Source organism: Mustela erminea, chromosome 18 (genome assembly GCF_009829155.1).
Source record: "Mustela erminea isolate mMusErm1 chromosome 18, mMusErm1.Pri, whole genome shotgun sequence".
Taxonomy (NCBI): domain Eukaryota; kingdom Metazoa; phylum Chordata; class Mammalia; order Carnivora; family Mustelidae; genus Mustela; species Mustela erminea.
The window spans coordinates 58,486,223-58,502,448 of NC_045631.1; the positions used below are offsets into that span (position 1 = coordinate 58,486,223).

Consider the following 16,226-nt stretch of genomic DNA (forward strand, 5'->3'; position numbering starts at 1 on the left):
CAGCCCGGCCAGCCCCGAATGGCAGCATGCTCGCTTGGCTGGAATGGCCACGAAGAGTCAGGGCCCGAGGCGTCAGCCAGGTCATCCCACGGCAGCCCCGGGACCGGCACGCACCAGCCCCCAGGTGTAGTAGGTCAAGTGCTTGGGGCGCTTCTCCTCGGGCCGGTGGTTTTCCGTAGTCCTGTCTCCCTGGACAGGTTCCGGGACCTGGAACGGATTGGCTGGGGGTGGAGCAGAGGGTGGGGTTCTCGGTGTTCCTGCATCCGCTGCAGCACGGGGCCCCCGGGGAATTCAGGACCCCCGGCTGCCAAACAGCGGCCCTCTGCTGCTGGCACTGTCTGTGCCTCAGCAATCCCGGCCGCAGTCGGGGTGTGGTGGGGGACTCCCCAGGATGTGGGGACTGCGGGGGTGGGAGGAAAGGAAGGCACCGTGCCTCCTGGAAAGTGACTCCCGGCCTCTGGGAGTTACTGCGGGTATGACGAGCCTGTCACCTCTGAGGACGCACTTTAAGGTGGGCCCGGGAACCGAGTTCATGGTGTTCTGTGCGCATGCTCAGGAAGTGGGTGGTGGATGGGGCCAAGTCACGTCTGGACTGGCCTGTCTCAGCGCCTGGGACCCGGGAGGGAGGAGACTTTGTCTGAGTCAAGAAAGGTTCTCTGTCCTCGGGAGAAGGGAATGGCACCTCTGGGGACTGTGGAGGTGGCGGTTCCCGTTGGTGTGGAACGCTCTGGCCCCATGCTGGCAGGGCGCTCGCGTGGCGCATCAGGCCAGGGCCCGTGGCTGCTGTGCCCACACCTCTGAGTGGCTAGTGGGCACGGGGACGTGGGCCTGACCTCCGGGCTGCAGGGCTCCTGGGGGGCTTGCCTCAGCGGTGGGAACGGGGGGCTCCCAGCGCCAGTGAATCCGACGAGCACAACTTAGTGATGTCACTGTTTTAATCTGGCCCGGCCCCCCTCTTCTGTGCACCCCCCTTTCTGGCCCGCCCATCTTGACATGCTTCCAAGATGCCAGGGTCACTTAGAACAAATAGCAACTATTAATTCCTGTAAAAATAAGTAACAGTTATGGGGCTGAGTTTCTAATTGTCAACTTGAAGTTGGGGCTCGGACCCGGCCTGGGGACCCAGAGCACCAGCTACACTAGACCTGTAAGAGCAGGGCCACGGCCGCCAGGATCCACTTGGCAGCCTTCTCTTTGGTCTTGAGGTTAAAGGTCCAGACATAGGTGGGGCCGCGGATGCGTGTTTTGTACACGGGACACTCATAGATGTTCTTGGTGTCCATGCGGTCCACAGGAATGGCCTTGATGAAGATGACGGGCATGGCCGGCGTCAGCTCCTTCAGCCTGGCTTCGGCGATGACTCCGGTCTGGGTGTCCCAGCGAGCTCCTGCAGGACAGCACCGTGAGCTCAGGGTGGCCCGTGAGGCCGTGCCTGGGTGCTGAGTGGCATGCTGGCCATGAGCTGGGGTGCTGGGGACGCTGGGGGCTGGGCCAGCGCAGGCACGGCTGGACGTGTGGCTGTGAGCACAGAACCCGGCAGAGTGTTGGGCCCTTGGGGACTGCGGGGACCCCGCCACGTGCCTCTGAGGGATGGCACCGCCTCAAGCTCTCGGGGCCACCCGTTCACGTATGTGGTGTTTTCGGAACCTGCCGGTCAGCCTTGTCAGCCTCAGAGGCAGGAAGTGGTGGCTCCAGCTGGAAGTCCCCGGAGGCCACATGCACATCGCTCTGTCTGCGTGTGCACGCGCAGGCACCGATCTAGTGCACGCGCAACTTTGACTTGCCTTTAACCAAACTGCTATCATTTCTACTCAGCCTGTTAATGGTGTTTGTGTTTCCTGTCTGTCATTCCAAAATAAACATGGAGAGCGGCCTCTGTCATGCTTGTCTCTGATGTGGGGACTGGGGAGCCCTGAGCCCTTGCTGACTAAGCCCTGATGTCCCACAGGTAAGGGGGTGGCATCAGTCGCTGAGTGGGACAGTTTGTGGTGGAAAAGCTGGCACTCAGCCTGGCAGTTCTAAGGGACCAGGCTGCCTGGCAGCCCCGTGGCATCAGCCAACTCAGGACGGGCTTGTGGGGGCGGCCAGTGCCCTTCGTGCAGCTCCTTGGCCGGGCCCCGCGGAGCTGGGACTGCGGTGGAAATGCTGGCACCCCCAGAAGTCCATCTGCCTCGGGCTCCCTGCCCCCAGGCCCTCCTTGGAGGGCCGTGCTCCTCACCACTCTGAAATAGGTGCTCGCTCTTGAGGATGCGCCTGCCGTTTCTGGCCCAACAGAGCCAGGCCGGCTGCCCTCTGCGGCAGGTTTGGTCCCCCGATGCTGTCTGAGCACGCTCGGAGTCGTGCCGTCTCCACCAGCATCAGGCCTCGAGCTGACGCACCCCTTTTGCCTGCCTCCGCCACCTGCCCCTCCCTGCTAGTCTCTGTCCTCCAGCCCCGCAGGACTGGCTCTGGAGGCTTCCTCAGACCCGCACTCTCGTTACCTTCCATGAACAGCCCGTACACGTAGGAGCCCTCGCGGGGCGGGGCCGTCATGTCCTCCCGGTTCCTCTTGGTCACTTCCACAGACAGACACATCTTGTCCAGCGGCCACTCGTTCTTCCTGGCCATGGACTGCATGATGGCCGTGAGGAAGGACTGGGGGTTGAAGAAGCCGGCCAGCCACACGGTGGTGGGCAGGGCGAAGTCCGTGGTCCAGGCCTCGAGCTCCTGGCGGAAACGTGTTTCAGCTGAGCGCGGTGCCCGTGGCTCCCTTTCACATGAGGGACGGGAAGAGAAGGGTCTGGAGAGGGGCTTCACGTTCGAGGACGTGTGGGGTCCCAGAGGGGGCGTTGACGAGGCGGCTCCCCTCATGGCTGCTGCAGGGGCCGTGGGCTCTGGCGGAGAGGGCTCTCGGGTTGCTGTCCCCTCCCTAATGTGGGAGGCACCTGCATCCTGGGTGTCTGTGTGGCGCGGGCCGGGCCCTTCCGGCCCTGCTCCGACAAAGGCCAGGCCGGTGGGGGCCTCTAGGCCTTTGGCGGGGACACGCTCCCCCTTCATAGCCCATGTTCTGCTGGCCCCGGGGGTGGGGGTCTGCTGGGACGCCCGGAGAGAGTGGCCTCACCCTGATGCGGAGCAGTAGGTCGGCATACCAGGCCGCCAGGCCCATCATGGAGGGGTAGGCCCGGGCCACCCATGGATCGGGCACGGTGTCATAGAACAGCGCCGTGGACAGGTCTTCCATGTCAGTCGTGATGGTCAGTTCCCCCTGAGACACACATGGGTGCGGTGCTGGGGGCACGTGGTCCTGGCAGGTCCCACGCCTTGTTTCTCTCACCCTGTCCATGCCACGAGTCCCAGGAAGATGTGCGCCCCCTAGCCTGGCGGGCCTGCAGCTCCAGACCCAGGAACCCAGAGGGAGCAGTGCCGCGCCAACACCCAGGGCCCGGGGCCCCGTGTCCTGCAGTGCCCGGCAGTGGCCCGCCCGCCTCCTGCATCCAGTGCCTGGGTCCTGGCTGTCCCATGTCACCTTCAGCCCCAGGCTCAGCTCCTTCAGCGAGCGGCGCATCTCGTTGGTGAGGATGTTCATTCTCTCACATTCCTGGAAGGCCACCACCACGTAGGGCGTCCTCTCAGTCGCCTTCGCCATGATCTCAGGCATGTTGAACATCTCCGGGACCCTCTCCAGGATCTCCTCCAGGATGGCCTTCACCTGGAAGTCAGTCCCCGACAAGCCCGTCACTGCCTGTGCCCACCAGCCCCCGCCCGGCGTCCACGTCAGAGAGCCTGCCCCGGAGGTTCGCAGGGAGGGTTCCGGGAGCCAAGGGCGGCGGAGTTGCCTAAGGGTCAGGGTCACGGAGGTGCAGCTGCTCGTCTGACCAGAGGAGGGAATCTCCGCCAACAGGCTTTGAATGTTCTGGTCCTGTTGTCAAGGCCATGGGACCATACCCCTGGGAGCTGCAGGGCGTCCTAGCCTGGTTCCTGCAGACGTTCCCCAGTGTACAGGCTCCCCAACCCAAACTCAACCCTGGGTCAAATCAGCTGCCACCCATATGACTGTGACCTGCAGGTCTCCCGGGGGCTTCTGCAGGAGCTTGCTGGTCACACCCTCTCCAGGAGGGGACACACGGGCTGTGTACAGCTCGGCCGCCAGAAGTCGTGAGGCCGAGAAAGGGCCATGAGGCCTCACAGCACTGAGGGTCTTGCAGCCCAGAACGGGCTGTTACTGGTTAAGCCCCATACGCTGCTGGCTGCTGACGGAGCTTGCCCAGAAGTTACTGAGCAGCGTGAAGGTGGTAACTGCTCACGGGGCGGCAGAGGTGATGCAGACAAGCGAGAGCGGGTTAAAAGCTCTTAAGCTGCCTGAAGATTTTCTGTTTCTTCGAGTGTTAATGGGATGACCCCTGGGGTCTTCCGAGCTCACGGGGAGGGGCTCTTCTGTTTCATCTGGGTAGGAGCCCCCTGCTTGCTGCTTGCACACCAACTGTGCCAAGTTAGAGGCTGCAGAAAGTCAGGCCTGGGGTCGGGGGGACGGCCCCTGGGCAGCACCCCTGGGCCTGTTAGCCAGCTCGCAGCTCCATCCCGGTTTCTGGGGGTGCACGTCTCGACCCCAGGTTCTGGGCCCTGCCCGTTAAGCCTCCTGCCTTTTCCTCGCGAGACACTCCAGTGCCTGCCCCGGAGTCCGTCTCTTTGGGCTGCATTTCCAGGACGGTGCGGAATAGCTTCTCTGACGTGACTGTCAAGAAGCCGATCTCTGCGTTGGGGTGCAGGCCGTACAGGTAGGGACTCTCGGGGGGCAGGTTCTCATCGATGTACTCGTGGTAACCCTGAGAAGGGGTGGGCGTGGGCAGGCTGCTGAGGCTGTGCTAGCCAGAACCCGTGTCTGCTGCCCGTCAAGCATTTCTGACCCAGGGTTCTGCCCGTGCCTTGCCCTCTGCACAAACCCGCCTGGTTCTCAAACCCCCTTTCTGGCTGCCCCCCGAACCCCCCAGTTACATGAACCATCTCCATGTGCCCCCCACCCCCGAGGCTGTTTCGAGCTGGCTCTCACTTTCATTGCCTGGCTTCTTGGAGCTCAACCACGGATACCCCGTTTGCAACGTCAGGCTGGCCCCGGAGCCGGCCAGGACGGCAACACCACTCCCTCACCTTGTAATCCAGGTTGGGGGGGATCTGAAAGCCTGGCGCCAGCAGGACCTCGCCCTCCAGCATCTCCGCCCGCACATACTCTGCCAGGTACGTCCTGCATAGCCGCCGGTCCCAGTCGTCCGTGATGTGGCCGCCGTACATGATTTCTCCAAACAGGTAGCGGAGGTCATCCCAGGGCACCTTAGGAAGGACGGAAGCGGTTAGAAGCGCCCCGGCCCTCGGGGTCCGTGAGATTTGGCATTTAGCCGTTAGGGCATGGCCCAGCTTCTCCCGTCACCCCAGCTCCCGCCTGGCCCGCCGCTCCGCAGTGTCACCAGGTCCAAGGTTCGCCTTCCATCCCCCCGTTGTCCAGTGTCTGACCCGGCGGCCAGCCCCTCCTTGGCCGTCTCCTGCCTCTGGCTCCTTTGGTGAGGGCTGCCCTGCTGCTCCCCTCTGCCTGTGGCCTGGCCTCTGCCCTGACCATGACCACCGGCCGTGTGCCAGGACCTCCAGCTCCACAGGCCAGCCCTGCAGCCCCCATTCCCTCCCTCGCATGGGCCTCTGGTGTCTCCCTAGCTCAGAAGCACGTGGGCACTCGTGACTGTGTGCACTGACCACCTGCCCAGAGCGGTTCCACTCTGTGGTGATGGGGTGTCAACGCTTAGGCACCTTTTCTTTCGGCCACAGGGCCCATCGGTCACACCTTCACGGTGTCTCCATCGCTGGGCCTCCCTTCCGGTCCCGCAGAGCTTGCTGGCTTCGAGTTCCCAGCAGCTCCGTACAGCTGCGGGCCCCGCGGTGCGCTCTAGACAGGTGACAGGGCGCACAGGGCGCCCAGAGCGCGGCCGCCTGGCCTCACGCTCAGCCACGCCGCTCCCCGCCGCCTCCTCCACGAAGCCCTGGGGGTGGGCTCTGGCTGCCAGGTGCCAGCACGGCACACCCGGCCGGAGCGTCTCGGGAGCTGCAGACGGCGGCACGTATGTGATTCCAGGTTTGCGAACGGCCACGGAAGCGAGATTGTTCCGGCAGACGGCCGTCGTGCGAACGGCAAACACTAAGCTGTCCTGTGTGCTCGTCTGCTCCGTGCTTTTGCCGGCGGCTGCCGGCGTCGCGCGTTTTGGCGCAGGCGGACGGCCTCCTGACCCGGCGGATGGAGTGAAGAACTTGTGGACTCAGTGGCCTGATTCGGTGTCCTGAATTTCACTCGGAATGTTAGTGTTCTCTGAGTTGTCCTTTTGCGGCTTCAAGGTGGTCTTCCGCCTGGCTCCTCGGGGCGTGCGGAGCTGCGTGTCTGCGTCTCTGCGTTTCACTTGTTGCTTCCTCAGGCCCCTCCGGCCCCGGGGCTGCCTCCCAGGGACGCCCTTCCCTGCGGAGCGGGGCTGTGGCTCTAACGAGCAGGGGCGGACACCGCCCGTGTTCCCACTCTTGCCGGGGGAGCCCCGGAGCGCTCGTCAGAGACAGGGCACCCGGCGTCCCCCCGAGAGCCCCTGTCGGTCGGTTTCTGCTCTTGACCAGCGCTCAGGACCGTGTCCTTTTGTCACTTAATGTCGTTGCGGCTATGGCGCGGACAGAGGAGGGGTCATGCCACCATGGGCCCGGTGCACCCAGGTCCCTGCTTGGCGGGACGTGCGGTCCTGTCATTTCCTCCTGTCTGGAGGGGACGGAAGCGGACGGTGTGGCACCTCCTCCCCACCTCGGCTGTGTGTGTGTGTGTGTGTGTGTGTGTGTGTGTGTAAGGGGGCAAGTATCTGAATCAGCGTCTTCAAAAAACTCGAGCACTGTTCCTCCCACATGAATCTCCCCAGGAAACGTCTAGCCACACCGCTCCCTCATGGCTGCCTCCCGGCATCTGCTTCTTGCCAAGACCCGGGAGGCAGCTGCTAGTGTTCAGCTCAGCTCTATGCGAAGTGGACCCAGCCCTCCGTCCCCGGGAGAGCTGTCTGCTGGCCCCTTCTGCCCTCCTGTCTTCTCCAGGCGTCGGTCTCGCCAAGAACCAAGCCGGTGCACCGCGTGCTGGGCTCAGACTTCGGTGATGGCAGGGCAGGGAGGCCCACCTCCTGCGCCGTCAGGGCCGGGGGAGCGGTGGTGGTGGCCGTCGGCGGTCGTCAGACCTTCCGGGCCGCCCGCAGGGAGGGATGGGCACGGGTGTGCTTGCTGCCTGGCCCTGGCCCTGGTCTCCCTCCCCTCCGTTCACATCTTAAGTTTTTCACAGCAGAGTGGGAAACAGGCAGGTGTCCCGAGGCCAGCACCCTTGCACCCGGCGGGGCACTTTCCTCACCCAGCCCCCAGAGCTTGAGCCTCGGTGCCCGGGAGGTCTCAGCGAGTGAGAAGCAGAGCTGGGCTTCAAGCCTGGGGCCCTGGGCCCCAGCGCCGTTCCCCAACGTGCTTTTGGCCGTTGGGAGGGGCGCTGCCTGGTCCTGCTGCTGGTCCTCCTGCCCCTGCCTGCCCCGCCAGGTGTCACCGCTGCTGTGCCACTGTTCTGTCACTGCCGATTGGGGGCCAAGTGAGGAGGAGCCAAGGCTCCTGGGCTGCACAGGTGCCTGCCTCCCCTGGGGGCCCCAGGCCGTGCTGTAGAGTCTTCGAGGGGACTGGGCAAGGCCCCTCTCCGTCCGCGGCTTCTCCATCCTCCGAGGCCATCCGCAGAGCACTTAGCACGTGTCTCCATCGTCAGGAAAATCAGAACGGTGCCCGCGTGCTCCAGGGAGACTGTTTTGGTTTTCTGTCTGGACCTGGGTTCTGTCGCGGACACTGGCCACGCACCAGGGAGGCTCCTCCTTGTCCCTGCCCCCCCAGAGATGCCTGCCCCCTTGGAGTGTGCTAGCAAGGCAAAGAATTGCCAGACGGTTGACAAGTGTCGCAGGGCTGGAGGCCAGGGACAGGGCGACAGTCGTCCTGGCTCATTTCTGGGTGGAGTCTTGGGACTTCTGGTTTTCAGGTTTTGTTCGGCTTAGGACGCTGCGGGATGCGCCCTACACCTGAGCCCTGGATAGTGGACGGGGGCGGACGGGGTGCGAAGAGCCCCTGGGGCACCAGGCACACCCTCACCTTGGTGTTGGCCTCCAGGTAGTTGTAAAGCACGTTGATGGAGATGGTGAGGTCCCCGTTGTTGAAGGGGTACGACCGGTTCCAGCCCTGGGCCCCAAACTTGCGCCTCTCGGCCACCACGGCATGGAAGTAGCACAGGGCAAAGAGGATGCACTTGAACTCGATCTCCTTGGTGCACATCTCCAGGGTGTCCTGCAGGAGAGGACCCAAGTCCTGCCTCTGCTGGCTGCCTCACGGGGGAGGGGGGGGGTGGCGGGAGGGGCGGTGGGGGCGGGAGGACCAGCCCGGCGAGGCCCGGGTCCACGGGGTGGAGGAGAGAGCATGCTTTCTCGTCTTTACTTCCTTCAGAAATTCAGTTCTACCACTTAAGTATTGACTACGCGTCAAATTAGGCTGCTTTCTAGTAAGATACTCTCAGGCGCAGGACATGTCAGGACTTCTTTAGCGAAAAGTACTGTCCTTTGGTCCCGGTCAGCCCTCCTCGCGGCGCGCACGAGCGGTATTGGTGAGCTGTGCGCGCTCCGCACGATGTGCTCTGCAAGTGCGTATGTGTAGGTGCTCCCAGGCGGCAGGGGTGGCAGCCTTAGAAAAGTTTTAGACTCCGTTTGGGAGCTAAGTGTGCGTCCCCAGAAGGTTTTGGTGCAGGACGGAAGATCAGGTGCCAAGAGGTGAAGGAAAATGCTAGGGGCTTGCAGAAGGGGGCAGGGCTGTGGGGGGAGGGCGGAGGGAGGTTTGGACGCGGAGGGAGGGGTCACGGGAGCTGTCCCACTGAAGCAGGGCCGGGGCCCCGCTGGGGATTGTTTCCTGGGAAGCACCCGAGCCCGGCACACCGCCTTCCGGGCCCTTCTGAGGGGCTCCGGCAAATCCAGCACCTGCTCTGCGTTGAGCCCTGCTGACTCGCCGGCGACGAAACGGGTTACAATACGCGTTTCTGGTTCTTTTTAAAGCTGTAACTTGACTGCCTTTTGCACTGTGTGCATCTGACTCAGTCTTCCAGGCCTATATTGACGTGTGGCGGGAGGTGTGGGTGTGCGCGTGCTGGGGGTGGCCCGGCGCGGCGAGAACCAGCGTAGGGTGTCCCCGGGGCTCCAGGCCACCGCTGCCTCTCTGTCTGCGGGGCGCGCGCCCCGGAGGGGAAGCCGCCTCACCTGGGTGAAGAGGTCCAAAGCCTTGTGCAGGTTGGCGTACATGCCCGTGGGCGGCTCGTTGGTGATCTTGATGGCGTTTTCCAGGATGCCCTGGGGGATGATGTGGGACTCGGGGCTGGGGGCGGGCTCGGCGCTGATGAACACGCGGTAGTCCTCGTGGCTGCCGGCGCTGTAGCGCTCCAGCTTCTTGTCCAGCGCGCTCAGCCACCGCGCCACGAGGTGGATGTTCTGTGACCAGGACCGGGTCTTAGCGCCCTCGCGGCCCTCCCGCCCCTCCCTCAAGCGGTGGCCGCGGCCCACCCTCCCCTGCGCCCCAGGCGCGCCGGCCAACTTCAGCTGAGCTGCTGAGGCTGGGGCGTCTGTGCTCGTACTCCGTGAATTCAAGACCTCCCACCTCCTGGCGGGTCCTCCCCGGCCCCCCCAGCGTCCCCAGCGTCCCTGGCGTCAGGCTGACGTGACATGGCCCCCACCCCTGCTCTGAGGTTTGGGTAGAAGGAATGGCAGGAAGCTGGGGGTCCCCACGCAGGACAGGCTGGACCATGCGGACCGAGGTCGGCTCACCTGTGCAGGCCGGGGAGGCCCGCAGGTGCTTGCCGGGGTCCAGGAAAGGGCCACGCTGAGGGTCGGGCTAGGGGTTACCCAAAATGTGGACAGAACACGTCCTGGGCCCCTAGCACTTGCCCCACATGAGGAGGAGGATGGGGGCGCTTTCGTCCCCTCTGGAGTCTGGGCTTTATAAGGGACGCCTCTATAGGGAAGCTCTGGCCTAAAGCCCGCGTCCTCACACCACCACGGCCCGCCGCCCCGCGGACCGGGCGCAGGGGACCAGGTGCGGGAGCCGCCAGGGGCCCCGTACCTGCAGGATGACCCAGTGTCCCATCTCTGCAGCCATGTCCAGAGCGTCCTCGGCCACCACCTCCTGTCCCTGCCCCAGGGACACGTTGTGCAGTTTCCCGTTGTCTATGGTAAATCCCAGCTTCTTCCCTGAAGGTGGGCGAACAGGAAGCACGTAGGGCCGCGGCCGGAGGCGGCCAGAATCCCAGACCCCCCCCTCCGTGTGGCGTTGTGGTAAAACACACAGAACTTCAGACTGGCCCGTTGCAGACCCACGGTCAAGCGCACGGTTCAGTGGCATTTAATGCCGTCGCCGTGTTGTGCGGCCCTGCGGCAGGTTCCGGCACCCTCCGCCCCGCCCCCAGCAGCTGCTCAGCTGCTCTGTGTCTCCGTTTATCTGCACATTCCGGACGCTTCTGATACACAGAAGCCTGGAGCCAGGGGCCTGGGCGTCCGGCCGGGGTTCCTCTCAGCACAGTGTTTCCAAGGCGCATCTGCAAGTTTGATGGCTCGGTTCCGTCCCACCGTGTGGCTTTGCCGTGCTAGGCTTGGCCACTCGGCAGTGGACAGACGGCGGCTTTCGCCTGCCTTTTCGCCTTTGGGGGTGAACAGCCCTATGCGTGCGCGCTTCCATATCGGTTTTCATTCTCAGGGCGCACACCTGCCGTGGGGTCGCAGGGGCCCGGGTGCCCGTGTGTGTCCCCTGCCAAGGACCTCACAGCCTGCTCTCTGCACGGCCGCCTCTCCCTCCCAGGCTCGTCCGTTTCTGTGTTTCCTCACGGGGGTGCAGGGGCGCCTCGCGGTGGCTCTGACGCGCATCCCGGGTGATGGCGGATGGGGCCGCCCCGCTCTGAGGCCCCCCTGGCCGGCTACACTTACCCAGGGCTTCCACGTCTTTGAGGGGGTCGACGCCCGGGGAAAGGATGAAGAAGATTGCCGTAGAGGGGCTGCTCTCCTCGTAGGACTTGGAGAACTCGACGCTCCGGCCCTCCACGAACTTGCTGCCCATCTTCTCCTCCACGAAGTTCCTGAGGGAGACGCGCCGGGTCAGAGCCGCAGGCGAGGGGCAGGGGTGGGCTGGGACCCCTGGCGGAGGGGCCCTTTCCTTGGTGGCTTTCTTTTCTTTTATCTCTTTAAGGAGTTTATTTTTTTTTTTACTATTTTTAAAAAGATTTCTTTAGAGAGAGAGAGAGAGTGTGAGTGGGGGAGACGCCGTCCGGGGGAGAGAGAGAACCTCAAGCAGACTCAGCGCCGAGTGTGGAGCCCGACCCGGGGCTCGATCTCGCGACCCTGAGACCATGACCTGAGCTGAAATCAGGAGCTGGACAATTAACCAGCTGTGCCCCTTAAAGATTTTATTTTTGGCAATCTCTGCACCCAGTGTGGGGCTTGAACTCACGACCCGGAGATTAAGAATCCCTGCTCCTCCGACTGAGCCAGCCGGGCACCCTTTGGTGGACTTTCTTAAGCAGAGCAAGGTCTCGGGCCTGCAGGCAGCCTTTTCAGGGGGTGTGTGGCGGGGGAATGGGTGCTTCCCCACCTCTGTCCCTGGCGGGCTTTGCAATGCGCGGTTCCCTGGAGTGGCCCACGTGCCGGCGAGTGAGAGGTGGTCTCCTGTGGCCCCGTGTTCAGAGGCTCCCAGGACCACACACCTCAGTACGGCCACAGCCCAGGGCATGTCAGGTGAGCGCGCCCCAGCAGCAGGTGGCCCCGGGGCCTCCGAGCCCGCTGTACTCAGGGGAAGGGGACAGGTTTGGCGATTTTGTGTCCCACACGCTCCGTTCTGCTGTCCAGGAAGGGCCGCGGGAAGGAGCCGAACACAGATGGTTCTCGCCCACCCTGGCGCTCTCCCCCGACTGGGGGTTTGGAGGAGGAGGGAGGTTCTTGGTGGGTTCAAGGACTGCAAAACATGGTTCGTCAGAAAAATCACAGGAATTTAGATGAAAAATCTGTCTTTACAGAAGCAGCTGTGTTCCAAGCCCCAGACTTACTTTCTTGACCCTTACAAGTCCGGGGTCCGTTGGGGCCCCTCTCAGGGGAAGTGTGTGTGGTGTGACCGGCAGAGCCTCTCCGCCTCCCCGTCACAGAGGGCCGGCTTCCCACATTCTGAGTCATTCCTGGCGCCGAAATACTAAGATTCAGTGTCTTTAAAAGCAGCGAGTCAGTGTTTGACAGAACAGTGGGAGGGAAGGGCTCCCGGAGGGGCCGCCCCACACCCTCCGACTCCGTGGGGCCCGCGGGGCCAGCAGGACTTCCTGGGGAGCCCCTTATCAGCATTCACCCCCGGCTCTGGCCTCCGCTGGCTTCTGTGCAGCTCCCCGAGCTGACACAGGCCCCAGGCAGGGCGGCGGGGCTGCTCCTCCCGAGGCCCTGCCCAGCCATGCTCGGTGCCGGCCTTGGGGATCGACCCGGAACGCGGAGGCTAGCATCCAGGAAGGACTTCTGCAGTGTCCCAAGTGCTGCTCTAGACGGGAATGCCGCCAGTTCCCCGTTGCTGCTGATGCCAGGCCAGGGGGTCCTTCTCTGCGGGGGGACTGATGCCGTCCAGCGTGCTCCTGGTTCCCACAGGCTCTGCCACACTGGGCACTGAGTCCTTGGCAGAGGGGAGCTGGGGTCAGCTCCCAGCCGCTCCCCAGGAGCCCCGGGCCGTCTGTACCACAGAAGCTGCACTTTTGGGGGGAAAGGCAGTTTGCTGGCCCCCGCCTCCCTGCCCCAGGCTAATCGCTGCCGCCTCTGGGCCAGTGAGCCTCCTGGTGCCGGGGGTGTGGGCCAGCTGAGGCTTTAGCACCGGGCACACACTCCGCCTCTGGTGTCCGGGGCCGCTATGTTATTCACCGTGGACTTGAATGTCCTTGCTCTGAAGCTCCACGGCCCACACGGAATGTGGTTTCCCAGGCCCTACAGACATGTCACCGAGCAGGGCTTGGGGTTGCCCCGGCCCCAGCGAAGCGCACAAAGGCCTGAGGTACTTCCTCCATCCAGGAGTCCTCGGGCCGTCACACGTGCGAACCCGGGTGATGCGCCACCACGCACCGGGGGCTGTGGGCCTGGACACCCGGCCACGCTCCGCTCCTTGGCCGATGTCCCTGCTGTGATGGCCAGGGGTCCTTCCCCTCGACCTTTCCCGAACTTAGTCCAAACTCCTTCCTGCACGGCCGGCCTCCGCAGCGGGGCTTCTCGTCGGCTTCCACTTCCTGCCGTCCTGCCCGTGCCCGCGCCCCCCCCCCACCCAGATGGAACCAAACAGACGTGCTCTGCGAACAGCTGGGCGCAGGTTGGGCCTCTGCTTTGTCAGCAGGGAGTTTGTTCAGGACAGAGGTGTCTCTCGGGGCATCTGCTTTGGGGCAGCAAAGACCACGGAAAGGCAAAGACACTGTATTGTGTCCGAGAACGGGTGTGTCCGAGAACGGGTGCTGGGCTTGACTCCTCGTCGGCTTCGTCCTTCCTGCAGTGTCTCCTTCCTCCCTCCCTCCTGTGGCATCTCCGTCCCCTTCCTGTGGCATCTCCGTCCCCCCTTCTATGGCATCTCCATGCTCCCAGGTCAGCCTTGGGTCAGGAGGAGGGACACTCTCCCCCACTCCAGGAGAGGGTAGATGGGACATCTCAGATGTCACCGTGGGGACCGGCGCAGCGTTGTGTGAGGTCGCTGCTCCTGGAGTCCTTCTGTGGACATGACAGGCCCAAATGGAGAGTGAACAGGACGAAAGGCCACGGTGATTCATTTTCCAATTGTGCGGGGGCTCCAGGGGCAGAGAAATTATTCATAAAATCAGAACAATTCTCTCTGCAAATGAGCCTAAGCTGGCCCGAGAGTTAACTTGAAATGTAGCCGCTGAGGGCATGCGGGTCCCCGGATGACGGTGACTCAACCCTCATCTGCTCCCCGCTGCGTGCTGAAGGGCCCCGTGTGGCCTCACAGTCGGTGATGCCCACACTTGGAAGACGGTGTTGGCTCAGGGTTGGGGTGTCGCCCTGTTTCCCTCACTCGTCCCTCAGGCTGGTGGGAGGAGGGGCGGGGAGCGCCTGTGCGTGTGTGCGTGTGTGTGTGTGTGTGAGCATGTGTGCGTGTGTGCACGTGTGTGCACGTGTGTGCGCGTGTGTGAGCATGTGTGCGTGTGTGCACGTGTGTGTGTGTGAGCATATGTGTGCGTGTGTGTGTGTGTGAGCATGTGTGCGTGTGTGCATGTGTGCGCGCGTGTGTGTGTGAGCATGTGTGCGTGCGCGTGTGCGTGTGTGCGTGTGTGAGCATGTGTGCGTGTGTGCACGCGTGTGTGCGTGTGTGCGAGCATGTGTGCGCGTGTGTGTGCGCGTGTGTGTGAGCATGTGTGCGTGTGTGCACGTGTGTGCCGTGTGCACGTGTGTGTGAGCATGTGTGCACATGTGTGTGCGTGTGTGAGAGCATGTGCGCGTGTGTGCACGAGTGTGTGTGAGCATGTGTGCGTGTGTGTGTGCGTGTGTGTGAGCATGTATGTGTGTGTGTGTGTGTGAGCATGTGTGCGTGTGTGCATGTGTGTGTGCGTGCATGCGTGTGCGTGTGTGTGAGCATGTGTGCGTGTGTGCGTGTGTGTGTGCGTGCATGTGTGTGAGCATGTGTGCGTGTGTGCACGTGTGTGCGCGTGTGTGTGAGCGTGCGTGTGAGCGTGTGTGCGTGTGTGCACGTGTGTGTGCGTGTGTGTGAGCATGTGTGCGTGCGTGCGTGTGTGTGTGTGTGAGCATGCGTGCGTGTGTGTGCGTGTGTGTGAGCATGTGTGCGTGTGTGCACGAGTGTGTGTGTGAGCATGTGTGGGTGTGTGTGCGTGTGTGTGTGAGCGTGTGTGCATGCGTGCGTGTGTGTGTGAGCATGTGTGTGTGTGTGTGTGCGTGTGTGTGAGCATGTGTGCGTGTGTGCGTGTGTGTGCGCGCGTGTGTGAGCATGTGTGCGTGTGCGCGTGTGCGCGTGTGTGTGTGCGTGTGTGTGAGCATGTGTGCGTGTGTGTGTGAGCATGTGTGCGTGTGTGCGCGTGTGTCCTGGCGCACCCCCCCGCCCGGGCCCTGGGGCGCCGCACTCACTTGACGGCGTACGTCATGCGGTCCGGCCGCATGCACCGGACCATGCACAGCTTCTGCAGGGCCGTTTTGTTCTTCCACTCCTTGGGGAAGATCTCCTTCTCGGGGGCTTCCGACTCCACCAGCTTCTTCCACCGCTTGGCCGACCCTTCGATGTCGCTGTCCAGGTTCTTGAACTCCTCCATCTCCGACAGGGCCTGGGGGTGGGTGGCCTCTCAGCTCCCCCCGTGCCCCCCTGCCCCGGCGCCGGGAGAGGGTGGGCCGCCTGGCTGGGCCCGAAAGTGAGTGGCCGGCACCCCCGAGGGCCAGGAACGCAGACGGAGGGTCTAGCGTAGGCGCCCGACCCCCGCCGCCCCTCCCAGGGGCTGAGGGACAGGGGCTGGGCCCATCACGGGGGCCGCCGCCTTCAGGCCTTCTGACCCGAGACACAGGGGGCCCCTGAGTGCTTGGGCCTAGGTCAGAGGAACTGCCTGGACGCTGGGACCGCCGGGATTGGGGGGCGGCAGTGGTTTCGGGGCAGCCCTGGGTCCACCTGGGGCCTGTCGTGGCTCAGCTCGCAGCCAGCAAGAGCCCTCTGCACCTCGGCCCCAACTCTGGGGCCTCCCCGGGTCCCTGGATGTCTGTCCCAGCGCGAGCAGCGGGACCCGCCGCAGCAGGGAGCATCCCGACACCAACCTTGATGCCTCCCCAGCCCTGGTGCTGCAGGAAGTCCACCGGCGACACGACCCCAGCCTTGAAAGGGAACCGCAGGAGGAAATCCAGCTCCGCTGGGTTCAGCTCTTTCTTTATGGACAAGACCTGAGGGGACGTGGGGGCCGCTCAGCGTCGGCTCACAACCGGGTGGAGGGGTGGTCAGCGGCCCCTGCAGGAGTGCAGCAGACCTCCTTGGTGATGGTCATGGTCATGGGTGCGGATGCAGGACCCCCCCACGGTGTCCTCACCCCTGGAGGAAGCGCTGTCCTGCCCCTGGGTCCGGACGAAACTTCGCATCCACCTTGGTTTGGCGTGATTTTAAATTATGGCACAATACACATGACGTTTACTATATTA

At 63.6% G+C, this 16,226-nt stretch overlaps 2 protein-coding genes across 12 annotated transcripts in view; one reads left to right on the forward strand and one right to left on the reverse strand.

Annotated features, from left to right (window-relative positions):
* Positions 1 to 1,874, forward strand: part of PGS1 (phosphatidylglycerophosphate synthase 1) — a 35,537-nt gene extending 33,663 nt beyond the window's left edge. For both annotated transcript variants that reach the window (XR_004280700.1, XM_032321890.1), the window contains one exon: positions 1,295 to 1,874. The gene's annotated coding sequence lies outside the window, so the exon portion shown is untranslated. The remainder of the gene's footprint in view (positions 1 to 1,294) is intronic.
* DNAH17 (dynein axonemal heavy chain 17) overlaps positions 922 to 16,226 on the reverse strand; it is a 92,566-nt gene continuing 77,261 nt past the window's right edge. For 8 of the 10 annotated variants that reach the window (XM_032321863.1, XM_032321862.1, XM_032321867.1 and 5 more), the window contains 11 exons: positions 15,852 to 15,974; positions 15,180 to 15,373; positions 11,010 to 11,158; positions 10,153 to 10,280; positions 9,297 to 9,524; positions 8,149 to 8,340; positions 5,125 to 5,304; positions 4,620 to 4,802; positions 3,101 to 3,688; positions 2,481 to 2,706; positions 922 to 1,387 (listed from right to left, as the gene is read on the reverse strand). In XM_032321863.1, coding sequence (XP_032177754.1) covers positions 1,140 to 1,387; positions 2,481 to 2,706; positions 3,101 to 3,688; positions 4,620 to 4,802; positions 5,125 to 5,304; positions 8,149 to 8,340; positions 9,297 to 9,524; positions 10,153 to 10,280; positions 11,010 to 11,158; positions 15,180 to 15,373; positions 15,852 to 15,974 — 2,439 coding nt within the window. In that variant the 3' untranslated portion in view covers positions 922 to 1,139. Of the gene's footprint in view, positions 1,388 to 2,480; positions 2,707 to 3,100; positions 3,689 to 4,619; positions 4,803 to 5,124; positions 5,305 to 8,148; positions 8,341 to 9,296; positions 9,525 to 10,152; positions 10,281 to 11,009; positions 11,159 to 11,675; positions 13,794 to 15,179; positions 15,374 to 15,851; positions 15,975 to 16,226 lie in introns of those variants that run through there. The other 2 variants (XM_032321864.1, XM_032321869.1) reach the window with 2 other exon arrangements.